The 22,251-nt window shown below is 41.2% G+C and overlaps 1 protein-coding gene across 14 annotated transcripts in view; it reads right to left on the bottom strand.

Annotated features, from left to right (window-relative positions):
• EHBP1 (EH domain binding protein 1) overlaps nt 1-22,251 on the bottom strand; it is a 326,529-nt gene that overhangs the window by 52,028 nt on the left and 252,250 nt on the right. For 10 of the 14 annotated variants that reach the window (XM_059659691.1, XM_059659690.1, XM_059659693.1 and 7 more), the window contains 4 exons: nt 8,610-8,717; nt 4,410-4,534; nt 1,682-1,820; nt 1,420-1,526 (listed from right to left, as the gene is read on the bottom strand). In XM_059659691.1, coding sequence (XP_059515674.1) covers nt 1,420-1,526; nt 1,682-1,820; nt 4,410-4,534; nt 8,610-8,717 — 479 coding nt within the window. The remainder of the gene's footprint in view (nt 1-1,419; nt 1,527-1,681; nt 1,821-4,409; nt 4,535-8,609; nt 8,718-22,251) is intronic. The other 4 variants (XM_059659698.1, XM_059659702.1, XM_059659700.1 and 1 more) reach the window with 1 other exon arrangement.

Consider the following 22,251-nt stretch of genomic DNA (forward strand, 5'->3'; position numbering starts at 1 on the left):
CAATAAACATGTCTAGCCATACATATAACTTACATATCTTTAGAAGTACTAAATAATGTGTACTCACGTGTTAACTCAATTTATACCACCTTACTGTTAAATTGATTATGGTAGTTGACAAAGTTGAAATATTTTAAGAAATTATAAAACTGACAATTTCTCTGGATAGTGTGATCAAATAAGTCACTGTATTTTTAAAAAGATTCACACAAAAGAGATATCATTCTTTCTCAATATGAAATATAATAGAAAAAATTATAACAACAGAAGAAATGCTAATGGTAACTTCAAAATCTGGAATAATCTGGTGAATGGTTTTTGTACCTATCTTTCAGACAGCAGAGCATTTTCAAAATCAACCTTTCTCATTCCATCCAGAGGGTCAAAACACACATAGTGCTTTGCAAAGATATAAGAAAGCAGAAGTGATAAGCAACACATAAAACTTCATTGCTTTTACTGATTAATTCAGTTAAAAACAGTTTATAATCAGATTTATTTACTTTGAGTATACAGTATCCTCACATATTCTGTAACTTAAAAAATTATACTGAATATTTCATCAGGATATTCCAGTGAGTTGTTCTATGTACTAGGTTCTTAGTACCACAGATTAAATATAAGAAGTTCTTTAGGGCCCTAAAATGTAGTTGGTAATTCTGGGTGCACTTTTAAGTATTAATTAAAAACCAACAAAGACTATTTTAATAGTAAAATCAATAAAAATATTTACACATAAAAAAGTAGCACCATTAAAGATAGCTATGCTTCCAGACAAAAATTCAAGTTAAAACTTGTTCTTCCTGCTTCTGTCCCAAAGCTGTCCATCAAAAGCAGCTTTCTCCCTGCGGTCTATCAAATATTTCCCTCACAAATCAATTTTACACATGATCAGCCCATACCCCTACTGAGCTGAACCTCCCTGTTAATTAAGTGAAGAAATTACCATATATATTATATTAATGCAAACATCATTCAGCTAGTAATTCACGGCTGATCTGGATAATGGAAAGGTTGAACACCCATTAACCCAAGCCAACAAAATGGGTTGGCTGAGAAATTCTAGCAGGTCTCATGTGACTTTTCCCTCTAACTGCAGCTCTGCGGTATCTGCTATTGTAATAATTAAAATCCTCCCGGTAGATCAATACTGGAATCTCTTTGTGGGAAGTGCCCTGATGGAAATGTCTCAAGGAAGCTGGGGCTGTGGAACTCTGAAAAATTCATTTTTTTTTTATCTGACAATTATCACCACACTGCAGACTAATTCAACAGTGCACCCCTCTCACTCTGCTTTGAATGCACTGGAGATTGACATCTTAAAAAACCTAACATCTCATTTTAACAAATAAAGGCACTATTTCCACATACAGTTTGGAATTATCAGCAATCATGAAACCACACAAAAAATTAATATACATTAAGCACTTCATCTTCTGATGGCTTCCTCTGAGTTTCAGTTATCGCTGCCTTCTCCTCATTTCCTTTCTTTGTATCTTCCTGTATTGATCTCTGTCTTTTTATATCTTAAAAAAAAGTAAAGACATGTTAAATTATTATAAAGCTTGATATTTGTGTATTGAAATGTGAATTTACAGTATCAGCTTTTTAACATATATGTATATACAGCTAAATAATGTTAAATCATAAGATGGGAAAACATTAAAAAAAGTGTACCTACCTGGTCTATTCTCAACATATTGACTGAAAGATTGAAGTTGAGTTTTTCTGACTGTAGAATCCTTGCTGAACACAACAGGGTTTCTAAATCTTTCTGTCGCTTTTTGTAATCGTTCAGCCTGGAGATCTTCTGTGCCATTCTAAAAGTAAAACAAACACAATAAAAGAGTTCTGATATTATAAACATGAAATTGCCTATCAGTAAAACAATTTTTACTGATTTAAGATAATGCCAATTTAGAAACTTTTTGTAAGAAAAAGTATTTTAAAGAGCTCTAAATAACTCAACTGCAAGTTCTGTTACCTATAACCAAAAGCTTACAGGAGACCTGGTTTAAATAGAGACTCACTCTTGCTAATTTGATTCATCAGACACTGTGAACCCCTGTTTCCTCCAGATGATATGTATCATTTAAAGGCCATGTTGCCTCTGTCTATTCCCCCCACTATTCTGGCCCATTGGTTTGTACAGCCCCACAGACTTGTATGACAAGAAGAGCTAGTTTCTAATTTTATGCCCATTGAGATAAACTATTAATGCTGGATGAAGGCTAAAAGGTAGGATTTTAATTCTACCTCACTGAACTGCATTCATCAGCTATAACTTTCCAAAGCCAGATTTGTAAGTAAGCCCTTTGCAGCTAAGGAAACTACAATTATCTTTTCTAGAGCTTCCTATGTTAATACTGGCAACAAATTCAAATGGTTCTATCAACAAGAAATATCCCAGAAGACTGAACCACAGCAATGTGTGGAAGCTGCAGATATCGAGGTGCTGTGTACCAAACAAATATTTCATTTTATACCTAATCTTTTATTATTTTTATTAAGTGTTTTGAAAGTAAATAGGGAAAGGCTAAGATGCATGACTAATAGCTAAGCCTGCTGAATGCTGAAACTGGTTATCAAAAGCTACCAAGACTTTGCCCTTCCTCTGCATTGAGACAATCGGTAATGAGGGAGTCCTCCAATGGCCTATTCTCTAGCCTCAAGGAGGCCTGGGATAGAGAATCCTCAAGGGAAGGTAACAGTTTATCCTTTTCCACAAACACAGAATGCCTCATTTATAAACGTGTAAACTGCATTTTATTAAAAAAAATAAAACCCCAAATCAATGCTGAAAGCTTTGAGAGAACAGATGGACTGTATATGTTCTTTATAAGCACCATTTAAAAAAAAAATCTTAACTAAAAAGATCCATACAAAGACAAGCTGTTTAAAGCACACCTTTTATTGGAATAACTTTAAAGACTACTATACAAGAGTTTATTGGAAAGCAAAATCAATTTAATCTATTTAAATAATTAAGGCTTAATAATAAAAATACTTCTATTTTTAAAAGTCATATTTATTAATATCATGCTAGCTAGGTTTGTTTGTTTAGAGCAGTGTGGAGGGAATGAAAAAAAAGAAAAAAATAAATAAAGAAAAACTCATGGACACGGAAAACAGTGTGGTGATTGCCGGGGAGAGGGTGAGTGGGGAGGGAGAAGAGCTTATAGGGGAGATAAATGGTGATGGAAGGAGACTTGACTTAGGGTAGTGAATACACAATACACTGTACAGATGATATGTGGTGGAATTATGCACCTGCAACCTGTATAATTTTGTTAATCATTGTCACCCCAATAAATGTAATAAAAAGGAAAAACAAGTATGTATTCAATTGTTATTATAATAACTGCTCAGAAGTCTAAAACTCAAATCTTTACCAAAATAAATAAACATGGCTAATAGCAACATGCTAAAATATCAGTGCGATTAGCCAGCAAATCCCATCATAAGAAACCTTTTTATAACTGGGGACTTCTGCCACTTTACAAATGTATTCCTCTAAACCCACTAATTCAGTTAGCCTTTTCAATCCATTGTATTATTCTTAGGCCAGCTTCATTCTGCATTAAGTCCACTGCAGAAAGCTAAATTGAACGCAAAAAATCAGACCTGATCCAGGCTTCCTTTTGTTCAAAGATAGAGACCAAAAGTCCTCTGGTGCTGCCACACACTTTCATCACCAATTTATAGAAACCGACAGGATAAGGAAAAAGCAATGAAAGTCATTGTTTTGGGACTTCAAAGCATCTCTGTGTCAGGGAAAGGAAATCCTTTCAGTCAGCAGGGCAGTCCCCAAAGTCCGCAGGTGGGTGAAAAATTATACAGGACTAGACGTACCCTAAAGCTAGAAAAATATTAATGATACAGTACAAAAAGGGGGGGAGGGCTTGAATGGAGTAACAGAAATAATAATAATAATAATAATAATAATAATAATAATAATATAATTATTATAATGTGGCATTTTGGCTGAAATCCTAAAAAAGGTAAAATTCATATGGATACAAAACATGCAAGTTTATAAAAATTTACATTCTATCACACACCATATTCAGGTATTAACTGACATGAGTTTTAGTTTATCTAAACAAGTCAAAGGCTGAGGATTATATAAAAATATGCTAGAATTCTCTTAGCAATATTCTTCTTGGAAAAATAGAAATACATATAAAAGTCAAGAATAGTTTCTCTTTTACCAGCATCAAAGAGTAGTTTTCTCTGAAAAAAGTAGGTAAATACTGATTACCATATTGGTATTTAATTTATTGGCTATTTAATAAAAATTTGTGTATCTTAATCTTAATGTGAATAATTGGTAAGAAATTGATTTTAGGGTTATAAAATGCTAGAATACACAGATACCTAATCAAATATTTTAAGCAAGTAAGATTTACCTTAATGTCTTGCTCTGAGCTCTCGGTTATAACTTTCTGAGAAGCACTGGAGAGTGAATTTGCCACCTGTGGCTGAACTTCTAGGAGCTTCTTCAGCTTCAAGTCCACCAACTTAGTCTTTTGTTCTGTTAAATATGCAAACACTATGAATTACTAAGTAAGATGCATTTAGATGTATAGGCTATCAATTTAGGGCACGCCATAAAAATATTACTGTATTTAAAAAAAGGACATTAGGATTGTGTAATAACACATCAATCTAGACATATACAGAATTCTTATCATATATATGTATAACTATATACTATATAGTATAATTGAGTAGTCAATAGCTATGTTGACTATAATCATTTTTAATTGACATATAATTGACATATAACACTGTGTAAGTTTAAGATGTACAATGTGTTGACTTGATGAATTTATATATTACAATATGATTACCACCCCAGCATTAGTTAACACCTATTATCGCATCACATAATTATCATTTATTTTTTGTGGTAGGAACAATTAAAATTTAGTCTCTTAGCATATATTGTTAGTGTATGTATAAACATATATATTTTCCCCCAAAATCAGTCGCTTTAAAGAACATAGTCAATATACCTAAAGATAATTCAGTTATACTATAGTTAATAGTAGCTATGCTTATCTGAAAACCTAAGCCTATATTTGATGTATATATTTATATGAGTAGGTTAGATATAATAAAACAAGCCATTTTAAAATAGATTTTTAAAGGTGATTCATTTGATTCTAAGTTACATTTTAGAGTTTCAAATTCTTCTAGTATATTAAATTTATACATATGCTACCACATTAAAATAAGTCCTTAACATGATGTCAGACAGTCATGTGAACACTGTTCGAACCCAATATTTATCTGCATATATATAGCATTGAAACAGGGTATATGCTTACAAATACCTTCTAATGGGAAGGCAGAAATACAATAAAGATGATAAAAATTTAAAACGTATTAAATATGGATAGAAATTTAAAATAAACAAAAATATGGCTATAACTTTAAAATTAACCATTTCAAATTATTTTTAGAAGTACAATAATTTTTAATAATATGATAGAAACAAATGGAATAAAATAATTCTACTTAAATTCACTCAAAGCAACTATTTAATAAAATACTTGGAAAAGATATGTCAACCATTTGGTAAAAGATATTTTTCATAAAGATTAATAAGTTTTCTAATTATAAGACTCTTAATAAATGCTATTATCATTACTCTCATGCAAATTGGTTAGTTTATATTACCAGGCTTCTCTTTTAAACAATATCTGATGAACTATGGTCAAATCAAGATAAAGATTAAACAATTTATTATTAAAACATTATTAAAAAAAGAATTTTGGGGAAAATAAAGCAAGGATAAAAATCATAATGTATGCCTCCAGATTCCAGTCTGCATTCCTATTTCTTATTGCCTTGAAATAAACCATAGCCTGATTTGGAAAGTTTGTCCTATGCACATGCCAACACTTTTTGGCATTCTTGAGAGTTGTAAACAATGTATTAGCTAACTTCACAAACAGGAAGGCTGAGATGGGCTTTCTTTTTTGGCATAAAGTAGGAAGAGAGTTTTTAACACTAGAAAGACTGAAACTTAGTATATACCTATATTGCCCAAAAGCAGTCAAGATGACTGCATTGTGAAAGAATAATATCGGAGCACTCTTCACTTATGTTCCTTAGCTTTTCCAATAACTCACTTCTATTCGACATTTCTTTCATGAATTTAGGGCGCAAAAGAAATAAAATAAACAACTTATTAGAACAAGTATCACTGCATAAAGATTCGAATAACAAGTACTAGTTTAGCTTATTGAGCAACTGCAACTTATCAAGTATTGACAATTTATCATGTACTTGTATGTTATCATGTGATGGTAATCGAAAAAAAATGAAAACTGTTATTTCAATACAGAGCCGAACTGGTCATATAAGAAATTTACTCAATTCAATAATAAGGGTCATTTGATTATTTAAAATTTCCCCAAGCAGTCAAAATGACTGCTTTTGGGAAATATAGGTATAACACATATATATATACCGGAAATGAAGGCGGGGGGAGGTAACTACAATTATTAATATACGCATTTTATATGTTGTACAAAAAGTCACAAAATTCTAAGACATTGTGTCCTTATATACATAATTGTTTTTCTAATTGAAATTAAAAAGCAGTCAAAATGACTTCCTTGGGCAATCTAGTGTTAAAAAGGACAAGAGTCAAGCCTATTAGGCCTAATGTTAGCCAAACTTTTAAGTGTCCCACAAAGTTGTTATAACTAAACTAGAAAATTCCCTTCACGTTACCTAAGCAATAGCTAATTTTTCCTGTCTTCATACTCTATTGTAAAATGAGGAAATATGCATCCCTTATTGTCATTGGTTCTATACTTCAATATAGAACTTAATATAAAGGGCTCGATTCTGTACTTATGGGTATCCTCAGCAGGAAAGGGTCATTGCTGATTTCTGATAAAGCTTCTGGTGGTGGTTGTGGTGAGAGGCTGGGTAAGCAGCAACAAAAATCTTGTTCATAAAGAAAAATCAAATTTGCCTAAGTTCTACAGTATTTTAAATAGAAAGAAATGAAAGATAGTCCTAATTTTGGAATAAACATTTAAAATTTTTCCTAAAGTATCAACATTTTCCTGGACTTCCACAATTATACACAACCTCTACCTGGTAGAGCAGTGATGGTGAACCTTTTGAGCTTGGCGTGTCAGCATTTTGAAAAACCCTAACTTAACTCTGGTGCCGTGTCACATATAGAAATTTTTTGATATTTGCAACCATAGTAAAACAAAGATTTATATTTTTGATATTTATTTTATATATTTAAATGCCATTTAACAAAGAAAAATCAACCCCAAAAATGAGTTTGCATGTCAGAGGTGACACAGGTGTCATAGGTCCGACATCACTGTGGTAGAGTATAATTCAATACTACACCATGAAGGAGTTACTGACAAAAGAGCAGTAACTTTTATTAGGTGCTCTGTATAGATAAGAAGACCTTGGTTGATTGTTTCTGGAGAAATAACAGAATGATTTCAAACAGAGGAAAAAAACAAAGCAGGTTAGTATTTCAGAGGCATGTCAGTGCTAAGAGACCTGCTCTCAGTCCCTTTAGCTTTTTATAGGGAAAGATAAATATTAAGGACTTCAATTCCTTACCTTTAAATCTGGAAAATAACTAAGACTTTTTATTGCTATAAGAATTCAATTCAATAAGCATTTATGGAACCCCTCTGGTATATAAACTTTGTATAGCTATCTGCTGTTGACTTACATGAACCACTCATCTATTAAACCATAAGTATGTTTATATTTAAAAAATAACTTAAAAGGTCAATTACCAATGTGATTATTGGTATAATATTTATTGATATAAGACATGTGATTAATCCAATAGCAGTTTATATAAGAAGTTTTCAAATAAAGTGTCTTATTGTAATCAAGTACGCATAAATTAATTTATCAGTAGTAATATTTAAAATAAAAGAAACTAAAAAAGAGAATAAAACACAAAATCTGCAATATAATATTACAATTAGGATAGTCAATTCTAACCAAGTCAGAAAATCTGATTTACATTTGAAGTATTTCATAGGTACTACATCTATACCTTACAACATTACACCAAAATATTTAGGCTAAGAAGGGAACCAATTATTGAATGCCTACAAATTATATCCTATAACATAAAATATAAAAGTGAACCTCAGTCCTGGCTGGGTAGCTCAGTTGGTTACAGCATCATCCCAATACTCCAAGGTTGTGGGTTCAATATCTGGTCAGGGCATGTACAAGAAGCAACCAACGAATGCATGGATGGGTGGACAATAAATTGATGTTTCTCTCTGTCTCTCTTCTGTCTCTCAAATTATTCAATAAATCTTTTTTTTGTAATTTAAGAAAGTGAATCTTAGTAAGAAGAGAACACAAGCTACAATTTGTTATTCCCATTTTATTGCTAATTTTAACTAAACCTAAAACAAAATAATTACAAAATTGATGGAAGGTGGATTTAGTGAAATGATTTGTGAGGACACAGGATGTAATAAAACGACAAAAAAAACTTATTATCACAATTAATGAGATAATAATAAAAATATAATGATAAAGTTTGCCATGCAGCAGGACACAAAATATTTATAATTTGAAATTACCGGGAATATCAAGGTCATTTTCTAAGTTAGTAAGTTCATCTCCATCTCCTACAACAAAGCCTTCAGGAATCTCCTCGTTAGTATCTATCTCAATATTATCATTTTCATCTGTAGGAACATGTAGCAATAATGTTAGTATATTGTATATTATTTGTTTTATATTGTTTGTCCAAAACACTAAAGAAGAAAAAAACAGTATTTTAATTAGTTATTCAAATTCAAGTCTGACACAGATCAGCAAGTTAAAAAATCAGTTTTAAGTCACTCTTTCACTATTGGATTAACATTTATATTTTAAATTCATATGTCAAAGATGAATTGTCACATCAAAGCAGATGCAAAGGTTTTGACAATTTGCCACACACTGTCTCTGAATCACTGAGCTCACTGAGTCGCTATATTTTAAAAAGTACTCTATTAGTGATCACTAATAATGGCATACAAAAATAAATTGGTTTGGTAACAAAGTCATCAAATAATATTTCTATGTTTCACATTTTTATCATTTATTAGATATAAATGGTAAAGACACAAGTAATTCGTTAAAAATTTGTAGCTATATTTAAATCATTTGTATGAAGATGAATGCTTTTGTGCTTTTAATGAAATACTCGAGGCCCGATGCACGAAATTGGTGCAAGAGTAGGCCTTCCTTCCCTGGCTGCCGGTACCAGCTTCCCTCTGGCACCCAGGACCCGGGTTTCCCTCGAAGACCCAGCTTCATCCAGAAGGTCTGGTCTAATTAGTATATTATGCTTTTATTACTATAGATTATCATAAAAGCATTACAGATAAATTAAAAGACAAAATTAAGACTAGAATAGACAGTACCTTTATGCAAAAGAAAGTTCAGAAACAACATAGTACATTGTGGAAGAATTAATACTGGAAAAAACTGTTATCATTCTAAATTAAATACAACAATAGTGTGGTGAAGGCCTGACATAGGGCAGGGGCTGGGAGGAGGGAGCAAAGGTTGGGAAAATGGGGGACATCTGTAATACTGTCAACAATAAAGTATATTACAAACACACACATATATATACCAAAATACACACACACACACAGTTAAATACATAAAATAAGAAAGTCTTACATGATTTTTTTTACACAGTAAAATGTTTTAGATCACAATTTATTAATTGAGTCTTTTTTTACATTAAAGATTTCTATTATGTGTTTTTTCCTTTCTAAGTCCTAGTAATAAAAATTGGTTAAGTAATTTTGATATTTATACATTTAAAAAGGCATAGCAATGATCTGATTAGCATATTAGGGTAAAATTTAAATTCTGATATTGACAGGCAGTGTAACCTTTTGGAGAAATATCTGCCTAGCCCCAGGAGTTAAAGAATATCCCTACTACTCTACAGCTTATTTTTTAATTGGGCAGCATTAATAATAGTTTACATTTATTGAAGACTTCCCATGTACTGTATAAGCTGTTCACAAGAACACAACAAAGAAGAAAAGATTGAGAAATGCCTCCAGGGAAAAACATTGCTAAATGTTTATAGGACCCTAAGGCATTATATTTGGGTATATTATTTAAGTACAATCAACTATGCTTAGCACAACTATTTGATTACTTTCATAAAAGTCAACATCTTCATCTTTATTATCTTGAAGGATTCTTCTCTAAAAAATTTTATAGTAAACATAAATGAATAAATATTTCTAAATGCTAAATAATTGTTCAGAACACTTCCTCGTATTACTGCGTCAGAAATAATTTACTATCAATAGTTTTTAGAGTGGTGCCTGACTGGTTTGGCTCAGTGGGTAGAGTGTCAGCCTGGGGACCGAAAGGTCCCAGGTTCGATTCCAGGAAAGGGCATGTACCTTGGTTGCGGGCACATCCCCAGTAGGAGGTGTGCAGGAGGCAGCTGATCGATGTTTCTTTCTCATCGATGTTTCTAACTCTCTATCCCTCTCCCTTCCTCTCTGTAAAAAATCAATAAAATATATTAAAAAAAATAGTTTTTAGAGTGGAGTACTTTGTTGTTGCCAACTAGTCTCTATTTATTATTACTGACCATAATTAATCTAGAAAGCATAAAATGCAATATTCATTCATTTATTTAAGAAACTTCCACTATATACCAGATCTGCAATTTATAACACACTGCTGGATGTTGAGGAGATACCAAGTTGTATTCCATTCAGGTGACTACAATACTATGTAGGAGAGATAAGTGTTATGGAATAAAAATTAGGTGCAGAGCAAATTCTAAACATGAAAAGATTATCCTTTGCCAATAGTAGTAGGAATTGTTTCGTGTGAGCACTAACCTTTAAATTGGGTCTTAAGAAATGTACAGGACTTTAAAAACATAAAATATAGAAGAGGTAAGTTTTTTAAAATGAACATATCTTGAACTGTGTTTTATGCAACAACCAAAATCCCTGCTGGTGTGGATAATAAATGATATGATTTGTATCTTTAAAAAAAAAAAAGGTACAATTGAGAGAAGGGCACAAAGACAGCAGGAATGGATAGGTTATGTTCAAAGAATGGTGTATAAAACAGAAATATAAGCACTGAGGCTTATGTCTTATAAAAATTAGAGTAGTGTCAATACTATTTCTATCATATCACTCTTGCTTACAATCTGATATGCCTTCTTATGTGAAGTAAAAAGTGGTCTAGAAACTGCATTTGGGTATATAATCCATGTGATAGCCTTCATGCAAGACTGCTGACCTACATGTTAGACTGGAGTACAGAAAGGCTAGAGGCAGGAAATCCAGGATATAACCTCCAGGCAAGCATTATGGAGAGCCTAACCTACAATACAAGAATTGGGAAGTGAGATGACATCATTTAGCGGAGGAATACTGAGGACAGGAAGGCTAAGGCACATGCCAATACTGACTCTCCAGTCTGAATGACTAAAAAGATAGCATTACTATGAAAATAGTTAAATCTGGAAATGTCACATATGGGTACTTGCAGGTTCTGTAAATATGTAGAAAATCACACCTCTTTTCACTACCTGCTTATAGAGTGCCGGGTTCCTGTTTGATGTTAAATAGATACCATTCATTCATTTTATTTCCCAGCTGAATGAAATCTCTGTCTACACTACCACTCACCAGTAATGCTGAGTGGGTTACTTAATATTTATATATGTACTAGAGGCCCAGTGCACAAAAATTTGTGCACTCGGGGAGGTCCCTCAGCCCGGCCTATGCCCACTTGTAGTCTGGGACCCCTTGGAGGATGTCCACCTGCTGGATTAGGCCCGCTCCATGGGGGACCGGGCCCAAGCTGACAGTCAGACATCGCTCTGGCAGCCTGGCAGCCCTCAGGGGATGTCCACTTGCCAGTGGGGAGCAGGCCTAAGCTGCAGTCGGACATCCTTAGCGCTGCTGAGGAGGCGGGAGAGGCTCCCACCACCACCACCGCTGTGATGGCAGCCATCAGCCTGGCTTGTGGCTGAGCAGAGCTTCCCCTATGGGATGTCACTGACCACCAGAGGGCAGCTCCTGCATTGAGCGTCTGCCCCCTGGTGGTCAGTGTGTGTCATAGTGACCAGTGATTCCCAGTCGCTCTGCTGTTAGGGTCAGTTTGCATATTACCCTTTTATTATATAGGATAGAGGCCTGGTGCATGGGTGGGGGCCGGCTGGTTTACCCTGAAGGGTGTCCCGGATCAGGGTGGGGGTCCCGCTGGGGTGCCTGGCCAGCCTGGGTGAGGGGCTGATGGCTGTTTGCAGGCTGGTCAAGCCCCCCCCAGTAGGGACCCTCACCCCATGGAGGTTTGGTCAGCCTGGATGAGGGGCTGACGGCTTGTTGGGAGCCATTAGAGATATTGGCTTAGACAAAGCCATCTTAAGAACTATAAGTTTCCAGAAACTCCTAATTACCAGAAACCACCTGTGTCTTGCAAATTGGCCATCAGTTAAAGATAAACTACCCTCACACAGCCGCTAAATCACACATCTCCACTGATAAGCACACAGCCATCCGAAGCCTGCTAAAGCACACATCTCCGCTGATAAGCACAGCCATCAGGAGCCTAATAAATCTCTAGTAATAGGTTACTGCCCATAGACCCCTTTACCCACCCCCCATCCCTAAAACAGTATATATCCTGCCGCTGTGAGAATAAAATTTGTATATATCCTGCCGCTGTGAGAATAAAATTTGGAGGCTTGATCAGAGCACTGTCTTGCCTCCATTCTTTCGTGTCCCTTGTTTGTCTCATTCTCCTAGGGTGTCTCTTCGTCCCCCCGTTGTTGTCCCGCGGGTTGGGGCAACGGCTGTTTTCAGACTGGCCACACCCCCTTTAGGGTTGGAGGTCCAGTGGGGTGCCTGGCCAGTCTGAGTGAGGAGCTGAGGGCCATTTTCAGGATGGCCAAGCCCCCCGACGACGGAAGTTCCCAGCCTCTCCTTTTTTTCTTTTTTATTCTGGGATTTATTTACCTTCTATAATTGAAACTATGTAGCCTTGAGAGGAGCTCAGAGCTGGCCAGGGCGGGCGGGAGGGAAGCCTCCTGCTCACTCCTGCTCCGTGGCCACAACTGGCTGAAAGCAGGTATCTGGGGTTTATTTCTCTTCTATAATTGAAACTTTGTTGCTTTAAGTGGAGCTTAGAGCCTCTGCGGTAGGCGGGAAGCTTGGCTTCCTCCATCATTGGGGCAACCAAGCCTCTTGCTTGCTCCAGCTCCGTGGCTGCCGGCCACCATCTTGGTTGGGTTAATTTGCATATAGTTGCTCTGATTGGCTTGTGGGTGTGGCTTAAGGCATAGCAAAGGTACGGTCAATTTCCATGTTTGTCTTTTATTAGTGTAGATTGCTAACCTTAGATAAAAGGATTACTATTTGGGAGGGTAAAAGTAAAAATTGATTTCCTATAAAGCTCAAGTCTTCTTAAGAATGGATTTCCATGTTCTTTCCATTCACTGACTTCAGTTTTACAATGACCCCTTGAATTCTTTTCAACAGTAATGTTACACATTTCTTAACACCTGTGGAAATATTCTAAATGCATTTGAGCAGAATTAAAATGCACATGTATCTGTGTGTGTTTAAGACACTACATATTATATATGTGTGTGTGTGTATATATATATATATATATATATATATATATATATATATATATATACACACACATATATATACATATGATAAATCTATGCTTACACATATACCTCTACAAATCCTATCTAATAAAAGAGAAACATGGTAATTAGCCGCACGTCCGCTACCCTTCCCATTGGCTAATCAGGGTGATATGCAAATTAACTGCTAGCCAAGATGGCAGCCGGCAGCCAGGCAGCTTGAAGCAAACAGGAGGCTTGCTTGCTTCAGTGATGGAGGACTCCAACGTTCCTCGCCTGCTGCTGCCGGCCTGAGCTTGCAGTTTGAAACATTGTTACAACTATAGAAGCTAAACAAGACCCCAGAAACCTGCTTTTAGCCAGCCAGGATCTCAGAGCTGGAGTTGAAACAGTGTTTCAATTATAGAATCCAAACAAACCAGATACCTGCTTTCAGCAGCGGAGGCCTAAGAGCTGGAGCTAAGCCTCAGAGCTAAAGCTGGCCCAGAATAAAAAAAGAAAAAAAGAAAAAAAGGAGCAGTTGGGAGCTTCAGTCACCCGCCAGCCTGAAAACAGCCCTCAGCCCCTCACCCAGGCTGGCCAGGCACCCCAGTGGGGACCCCCACCCTGATCCAGGACACCCTTCAGGGCAAACCAGCCCGCCCCCACCCGTGCATCAGGCCTCTATCCTATATAGTAAAAGGGTAATATGCCTCCCAGCACCGGGATCAGCAGAGCCTCGAGGCCTCCCGGCACCTGGATCAGCGTGACAGGGGGCAGCGCCCAAACCCCCTGATGGCTCTGCGGCTCTGTGTGTGACAGGGGGCGGGGCCACAACCTCCCTATCCGCCCTGCTCTGTTTGTGACAGGGGAAGGCGCCCCAACCCCCTGATCGCCCTGCGGCTCTGTGTATGACAGGCTGCGGTGCTCCAACCCCCTGATTGGCCCTGCTCTGTGTGTGACGGGGTAGAGCCATGACCTCCCCATTGGACCTGCCTTGAGTGTGACAGGGTGTGGCGCCCCAACCCCCTGATCCGCCCTGCTCTGTGTGTGATGGGGGCGGTGCCCTAACTCCCCTATCGGCCCTACTCTGTGAGTGACAGGGGGGAGCTCCTCAACCCCCTGATCGGCTCTGCTCTGTGCGTGACAGGGTACGGAGCCCCAACCCCCTGATGGGCCCTGCTCTGTGCGTGACGGGGTGGCGCCGCAACCTCCCCATCGACCCTGCCTTGAGTGTGACAGGGGGCGGTGCCCCAACACCCCAATCGGCCCTGCTCTGAGCCCGACTAGGGGCTGCACCTAGGATTGGGCCTGCCCTCTGCCACCCGGGAGCAGGCCTAAGCCAGCAGGTCATTACCTCCCGAGGGGTCCCAGACTGTGAGAGGGCACAGGCCGGGCTGAGGGACTCTCCCTCCCCTGTGAGTGTACAAATTTTCGTGCACCGGGCCTCTAGTCCTATCTAATAAAAGAGAAAAATGGTAATTGGCGTACGACGATACCCTTTTCATTGGCTAATCAGGGCTATATGCAAATTAACTGCCAACTATGATTGGCAGTTAACTGCCAACTATGATTGGCAGTTAACTGCCAACTAAGATTGGCAGTTAACTGCCAACAAGATGGAGGTTAATTTGCATATGTAGGCACAATGCAGGGAGGCGAAAGGGAAAGCAGGAAGAAGCCCCCTGCCACTGACAGTGATCGGAAACCCAGAGGGGAGCTAAGAGCTGGGGGGCAGGGCAAAGGCGGCCCTGGGGCCGCCTTTGCCCTGCCCCCCAGCCATGATCAGAAAATCAGGCGCCTTTGCCGCCCTGGCCAGTGATAGCAGGAAGTAGGGGTGGAGCCAGCGATGGGAGCTGGACACGGTCGAAGCTGGCAGTCCCGGGAGCTAGGGGTCCCTTGCCTGGGCCTAAAGCGGAGCCCACAATCACGGGGCCGCTGCAGCTGCGGGTCCCCGCTGCCCGGGCCGGACACCTAGGCCAGAGGCGTTAGGCCTGGGCAGGGGCGGAGCCTGCAACCGCGGGGAGCTGGGGGTCCCCTGCCCAGGCCTGACACCTCTGCCGGAGGCCTCAGGCCTGGTCAAGGGGCCGATCCGGTGATTGGTGATCGGAGGGTGATGAGTGTCAACTCCTCTGGCCGAGGCATCAGGCCTGGGTGGGGGGCTGAGCCGGGGATTGGGGGGATATGATGGTCCCCTTGCCCAGGCCTGAAGCCTGGGTCAGAGGCGTCAGGCTTGGGCGGGGGGTGGAGCAAGCGATCAGAGGGAGATGGGGGTCCCCTGTCCAGGCATGATTCCTGGGCCAGAGGCCTCAGGCCTGGGCAGGGGCCAGAGCCAGTGATCAGGGGGAGATGGGGGTCCCCTGTCCAAGCCTGACACCTCTGGCGGAGGCGTCAGGCCTGGGCAAGGGGCCGATCCTGCGATTGGAGGGTGATGGGGGTCAACGCCTGAGGGCTCCCAGTATGTGAGAGGGGGCAGGCTGGGCTGAGGGACACTCCCCTCCCCACACACACCCAATGCACGAATTTCATGCACCAGGCCCCTAGTCTATATATATAAAAGGCTAATATGCAAAGTGTCCCCTTGGGAGTTCTACCCAGAGACCGGGTGTTTGATTGCTTGCCATGACATGTGCTGATCACCAGGGGGAGGCATGGAACGAAGGAAGGCCCTGGCCGGTAGCCGGGGAAGGGAAGCCCTGGCCAGCAGCTGGCAGCTGGAAGGAATGCCTTTGCTGGCAGCTGGAAGGCCCCGATTTCGTGCACCGGGCCTCTAGTATTGATATGTTTATCTATCTATCTTTATGGCTAACCCCTGGAAACCCAAAAGATGAGCATAGCAGAAAGTAAATAAGAGATCCATTACACAACAGAAGCTGATTTGCAAGTATGGCATGTATAATGTAGCAGGACAAGGTAAGAGGAGGTTGGATATGCACCAGAATGAAATAATGCATTCCAGTTGACATTGCACAGCAATAAGGACAGTCTTCTAACATCTATTGTTTATAAATAAATTAAATGAAAAAGTAGAAAATCTGATGATAGTAAAAAAAGAATATTTGAACTTTAAAAAAATATACTGAGTGTATCATTAAAAACATTTAAAAATTTCTCATTTCTATCATAATTTTTAAATTCTCCAACCCCTATAAAATTCATAACTTTCTTTTTTTTAAAAATATATTTTATTGAGTTTTTACAGAGAGGAAAGGAGAGAGATAGAGAGTTAGAAACATCGATGAGAGAGAAACATCGACCAGCTGCCTCCTGCACACTCCCCACTGGGGATGTGCCTGCAACCAAGGTACATGCCCTTGATCGGAATCGAACCTGGGACCTTTCAGTCCGCAGGCCGACGCTCTATCCATTGAGCCAAACCGGTTTCGGCTAAAATTCATAGCTTTCAAAGAAATGAAAAATAAAAAACATAACACAAATATTAACAGAAGCTGAAAATAAAAATCACTGAAGTCTGATAACATTTTATTTGGTTCAACAATTTTAGATAAATCTATTTGCCATATTTGAAATAAGGATAATGCAGGCACATGAACATTTTCATGGACAAAAATTAAAACACATTTTCTTTATTCATCTGAAATACAAAGTATATTACTTTACCTAAATCAAAGAGGCAAAAATATCAGTTTAAAAGTTAAATGGCCCTAACCAGCTTGGCTCAGTGGATAGAGCATCAGCCTGCAGACTAAAGGGTCCCAGGTTTGATTCTGGTCAAGGGCATGTACCTTGATTGGGGGCACATCCCCAGTAGGGGGTGTGCAGGAGGCAGCTGATTGATGTTTCTCTCTCATCGATATTTCTTACTCTTTATCCCTCTCCCTTCTTTTCTGTAAAATCAATAAAATATGTTAAAGTAAGTAAGTAAGTAAGTAAGTAAATAAATAAATAAATAAAAGTTAAATGACCCGAACCTAACACAAACCAAAGTGGTAAGCTACATACATATAATAGGTATAAAACATGTAAAATATATCATATATAATATACAATAAATATCTATATTACAAAAGACCTGTGGCTATAACGCCGCAACGACCAAACACCCAGCCACCAGGAGGTGCACGGAGCACCTCTCGGTCCCTCCCCTGGCCCCTGAGCTGCTCACCATGAGGGAGGGGTGGTGGCGGGGCGGGACTGGAGACTGTTGAGCGGCGGTGGCTGGGGGAAGTTTCATGGAGCCATCATGGGGCGGGGGGGGGGGGGGGGGGGGGGAGTTTCATGGAGCAGTTGCGGGGTGGGGGGAGACTCGCGGAGCAGTCACGGGGCAGGGGAAGCCTTGCGGAACAGTTGTGGGGTGGGGGGAGCCTTGCGGAGCAGTGGCGGGGCGGGGGTAGCCTCGTGGAGCAGTGGCAGGACGGGGTGGGCCTCACAGAGCAGCGGCCATGAGCATTGCACAGCAGTCGCGGCGTGGGGGGAGTTTTGTACAACAGTGGCGGGGCGGCAGAGGCCATGCGACGGAGGCCAGGCTAGGCCTAGGGACCCTACTTGCACATGATTTTCATAAGCTTAGCCTCTAGTCTATCCTATCTAATAATAGACAAACAGGGTAGTTGACTACCTTCGCTACGCCTCCCATTGGCTAATCAGCGCGATATGCAAATTAACCACCAACAAAGATTTTCTACTTTTTCATTTAATTTATTTATAAACAATAGATGTTAGAAGACTGTCCTTATTGCTGTGCAATGTCAACTGGAATGCATTATTTCATTCTGGTGCATATCCAACCTCCTCTTACCTTGTCCTGCTACATTATACATGCCATACTTGCAAATCAGCTTCTGTTGTGTAATGGATCTCTTATTTACTTTCTGCTATGCTCATCTTTTGGGTTTCCAGGGGTTAGCTCATCTTTTGGGTTTCCAGGGGTAGGCTCCAAGCAGCAGAGTGAACACTGAAGGTGAGGCGGAGCCACAAAGACGGAAGACGGAAGGCGGCTCCGCCCGGAGCGAAGGCCTGGGTCCCGGGTGCTAGAGGAAAACCGGTGCCGGCAGCCAGGAGAAGGTAAGGCCTCTAGAATATATATAGAAGCCTAAGTGACCATTACGACCAGAACAACCAGTCGTTATGATGTGCCCTGACCACCAGGAAGCAGACGCTCAACACAGGAGCTGCCCCTGGTGGTCAGTGCACTCCCACAGTGGGAGTGCCGCTCAGCCAGATGCCAGGCTCATGACTAGCAACTGCAGCTGCAGCAGCGGAAGCCTCTCGTGCCTCTGCGGCAGTGCTACTGAGTGGCGGTGGTGGTGGTGGTGGCAGCAGGCGCAGTGGGGCCGGGGATGAGCGGTAGTGGAGCTGCGCCTGGCCCCGGCTGGGGCTCCTCCCCGGCCGCCTGCCGTTTCGGCACTGCTACATTCCTCAGGGGGTTAGGGGGGATGTCGGACTGCTGGGTTTCGGCCCGATCCCCGCAGGCCAAGGTCCCAGATTGCAAGAGGGTGCAGGCCAGGCTGAAGGACCCCACCCATGCACGAATCCATGCACCAGGCTTCTAGTATGATATCCTATCTAATAAAAGAGAAAAATGGTAATTAGCATACGACGATACCCTTTTCATTGGCTAATCAGGGCTATATGCAAATTAACTGCCAACAAGATGGAGGTTAATTTGCATATGTAGGCACAATGCAGGGAGGGGAAAGGGAAAGCAGGAAGAAGCCCCCTGCCACTGACAGTGATTGGAAACCCAGGGGGGAGCTAAGAGCTGGGGGGCAGGGCAAAGGCGGCCCTGGGGCCGCCTTTGCCCTGCCCCCCAGCCATGATCAGAGAATCAGGTGCCTTTTCCGCCCTGGCCAGTGATAGCAGGAAGTAGGGGTGGAGCCAGCGATGGGAGCTGGACACGGTTGAAGCTGGCAGTCCTGGGAGCTAGGGGTCCCTTGCCTGGGCCTAAAGCGGAGCCCACAATCACGGGGCCGCTGCAGCTGCGGGTCCCCGCTGCCCGAGCCGGACGCCTAGGCCAGAGGCGTTAGGCCTGGGCAGGGGCGGAGCCTGCAACCGCGGGGAGCTGGGGGTCCCCTGCCCAGGCCTGACACCTCTGCCGGAGGCCTCAGGCCTGGGCAAGGGGCCGATCCAGTGATTGGTGATCGGAGGGTGATGAGGGTCAACTCCTCTGGCCGAGGCATCAGGCCTGGGCGGGGGGCGGGGCCGGCGACTGGGGGGATATGATGGTCCCCTTGCCCAGGCCTGAAGCCTGGGTCAGAGGCGTCAGGTTTGGGGGTAGGGGGTGGAGCAAGCGATCAGAGGGAGATGGGGGTCCCTGCCCAGGCATGATTCCTGGGCCAGAGGCCTCAGGCCTGGGCGGGGGCCAGAGCCAGTGATCAGGGGGAGATGGGGGTCCCCTGTCCAAGCCTGACACCTCTGGCGGAGGCGTCAGGCATGGGCAAGGGGCCAATCAGGCGATCGGAGGGTGATGGGGGTCAACGCCTGAGGGCTCCCAGTATGTGAGAGGGGGCAGGCTGGGCTGAGGGACACTCCCCTCCCCACACACACTCAGTGCACGAATTTCGTGCACCGGGCCCCTAGTAATATCATAAAACAAGATAGACACCTCCAAATACCTATGGACTATTAACCAAAACTTAACATTTATTTGACCAAAATAAAAACTTATTAACTCTCAAAGCAGAAATTCAGGCCATAGTCTCTGATCACAATACCACTAAACTAAAAATGAAAATACCAAACTTAGTCCCCAATCACCTGTACCTTGCCAAGTAAGATCAATGCAATAAAATGAACCCATAAGTTTGTTACACAGAGTGAGAATTTTAAGATGAGGCTGTTATAGGTCTATAACTACAAAATGATGCAGAAGTTGAAAAAACATGTAAATACCACAATAGCACCTGATCCTCTCATAAGTCCTAAAATTGTCAAAAGGAGGACAAGTAAAAGTTAAACTGTAGCTCCTTGGACAGGTTAATTCAAAAGTATTAGGCTATTTCTGTTTGCAATAGGATGCAAGTGGGTTGCTTGAATCCATGGCTATACGTGACCTGAAATACATTGCATATATTCTCTGTGGACACCACGAAGGTGAAGTCACCTCATCTTAAACGCAAGTTTCCTTTCTTCAGAGCCTGGTTGCTGCTTGAGAACGGTGCAGGCAATGAGTCTGAGTAATAGTCAAGTTCCACCCCTTCCCCAGGCTCTGCTTTCACCTATTATCTCAGTTCTTGACTACTCCCTCCCCTTTTTACTCTGGACCACTGCTTCCAAAATCCTCCTATCCTACTCCTCCACCTGGGCTGGTGTCTACTTATTTCTTTCTCCTACTTCCACACTATTCCTTATTCAGACTTGATGATTCCCACTAGACACTGGAAGAGTGAACACTAATTTGTTAATTCTTTCCCCTGACTTATCAACTTCATAGCATCATTTCCCTTAGGAATTAGACTCTGAACCAAAGTGAGTTTTAATTTCTATGGGTAAAATCCAGCTCATCACTTTTTTGGAGTAAATAGCAGGCATGCCCATTTATTTATATACTGGAGGCCCGGTGCACGATATTTGTGCACAGGTAGGGTCCCTAGGCCTGGCTGGCGATCAGGGCCAATCGGGGCCTTCCAGCTGCTGGTCGGGGCCTCCCTTCGTTCTGTGCCGCCCACTGGTGGTCAGCGCATGTCATAGCGAGAGATCGAACTCCCAGTCTCCCAATCAAACTCCTGAGAGGACACTTAGCATATTAGCCTTTTATATATATAGATTGTTCAAGGCTGCTTTCAGGCAATAAGGGCAGAGTTGGGTAGTTAAGACAGACACCATACGGCCTGCAAAGCCTAAAGTATTTACTCTGGCACTTTTCAGGAAGTTTGCCGAGTCCTGTCCTAGCACATCTATATAAATGGTTGAATTTTAAGCAGGAATTATATCCTCTCTTTTGTCCTAAAGGTCTCTTCCTCCAACTCTCAGACCCAAGAGCTTCAGCTTAGACCTTGAGGCCAGAGCAGACCTAGTCCTTGTGGAGATAGGCCAATATCTATCTACCCCTGAGGCCAGGGAATAGGCCTCATCCACTTGTTGTAGGTCAGCCTGACTAAGAGCCTACCATCTGATATGTGGCTGCTTCCAACATTAAAGGTATGGTGTGTCCTATGGGAGAAATGGACCCTGATCACTGTGGTCTTAGAGAACAGAGTCTGGGCTCCTCAGCAGGTTCTTGTAAGTCACCTGCTCAGCCCTGTCCATCTTGATGTCACCTGGCTCTCCCTGTTCTAGTCTATACTTCTTTGCTAGCTCTGCAGATCCAATCCTCACTTGTTCTTTATTTACTTTTTAGACTGTTGAATGATGACAAAATATGGCCCTCATTTTCTCGAGCTATTATATAGGAAAGATACCTATTTTGGCGGTTGTAACACTGATAAATTCTCTTTACTTAGTTATGTCCTGACTTAGCTTAAACTTGGGTTGATTCTAGAGATGAAACAAATTACATAGCTAACCCATCCCACACCATCAATCAAAATATTTAATTCTTACCTTTACCAGAGTATACAACTCATTTAGCATTGTTGGTTGCTCACTACCGAGGGAAAAAAATTAAAAGAGAGACTGGATGCTTGTATGCTATT

Source organism: Myotis daubentonii, chromosome 12, assembly GCF_963259705.1.
Source record: "Myotis daubentonii chromosome 12, mMyoDau2.1, whole genome shotgun sequence".
In the NCBI taxonomy this organism is placed as follows: domain Eukaryota; kingdom Metazoa; phylum Chordata; class Mammalia; order Chiroptera; family Vespertilionidae; genus Myotis; species Myotis daubentonii.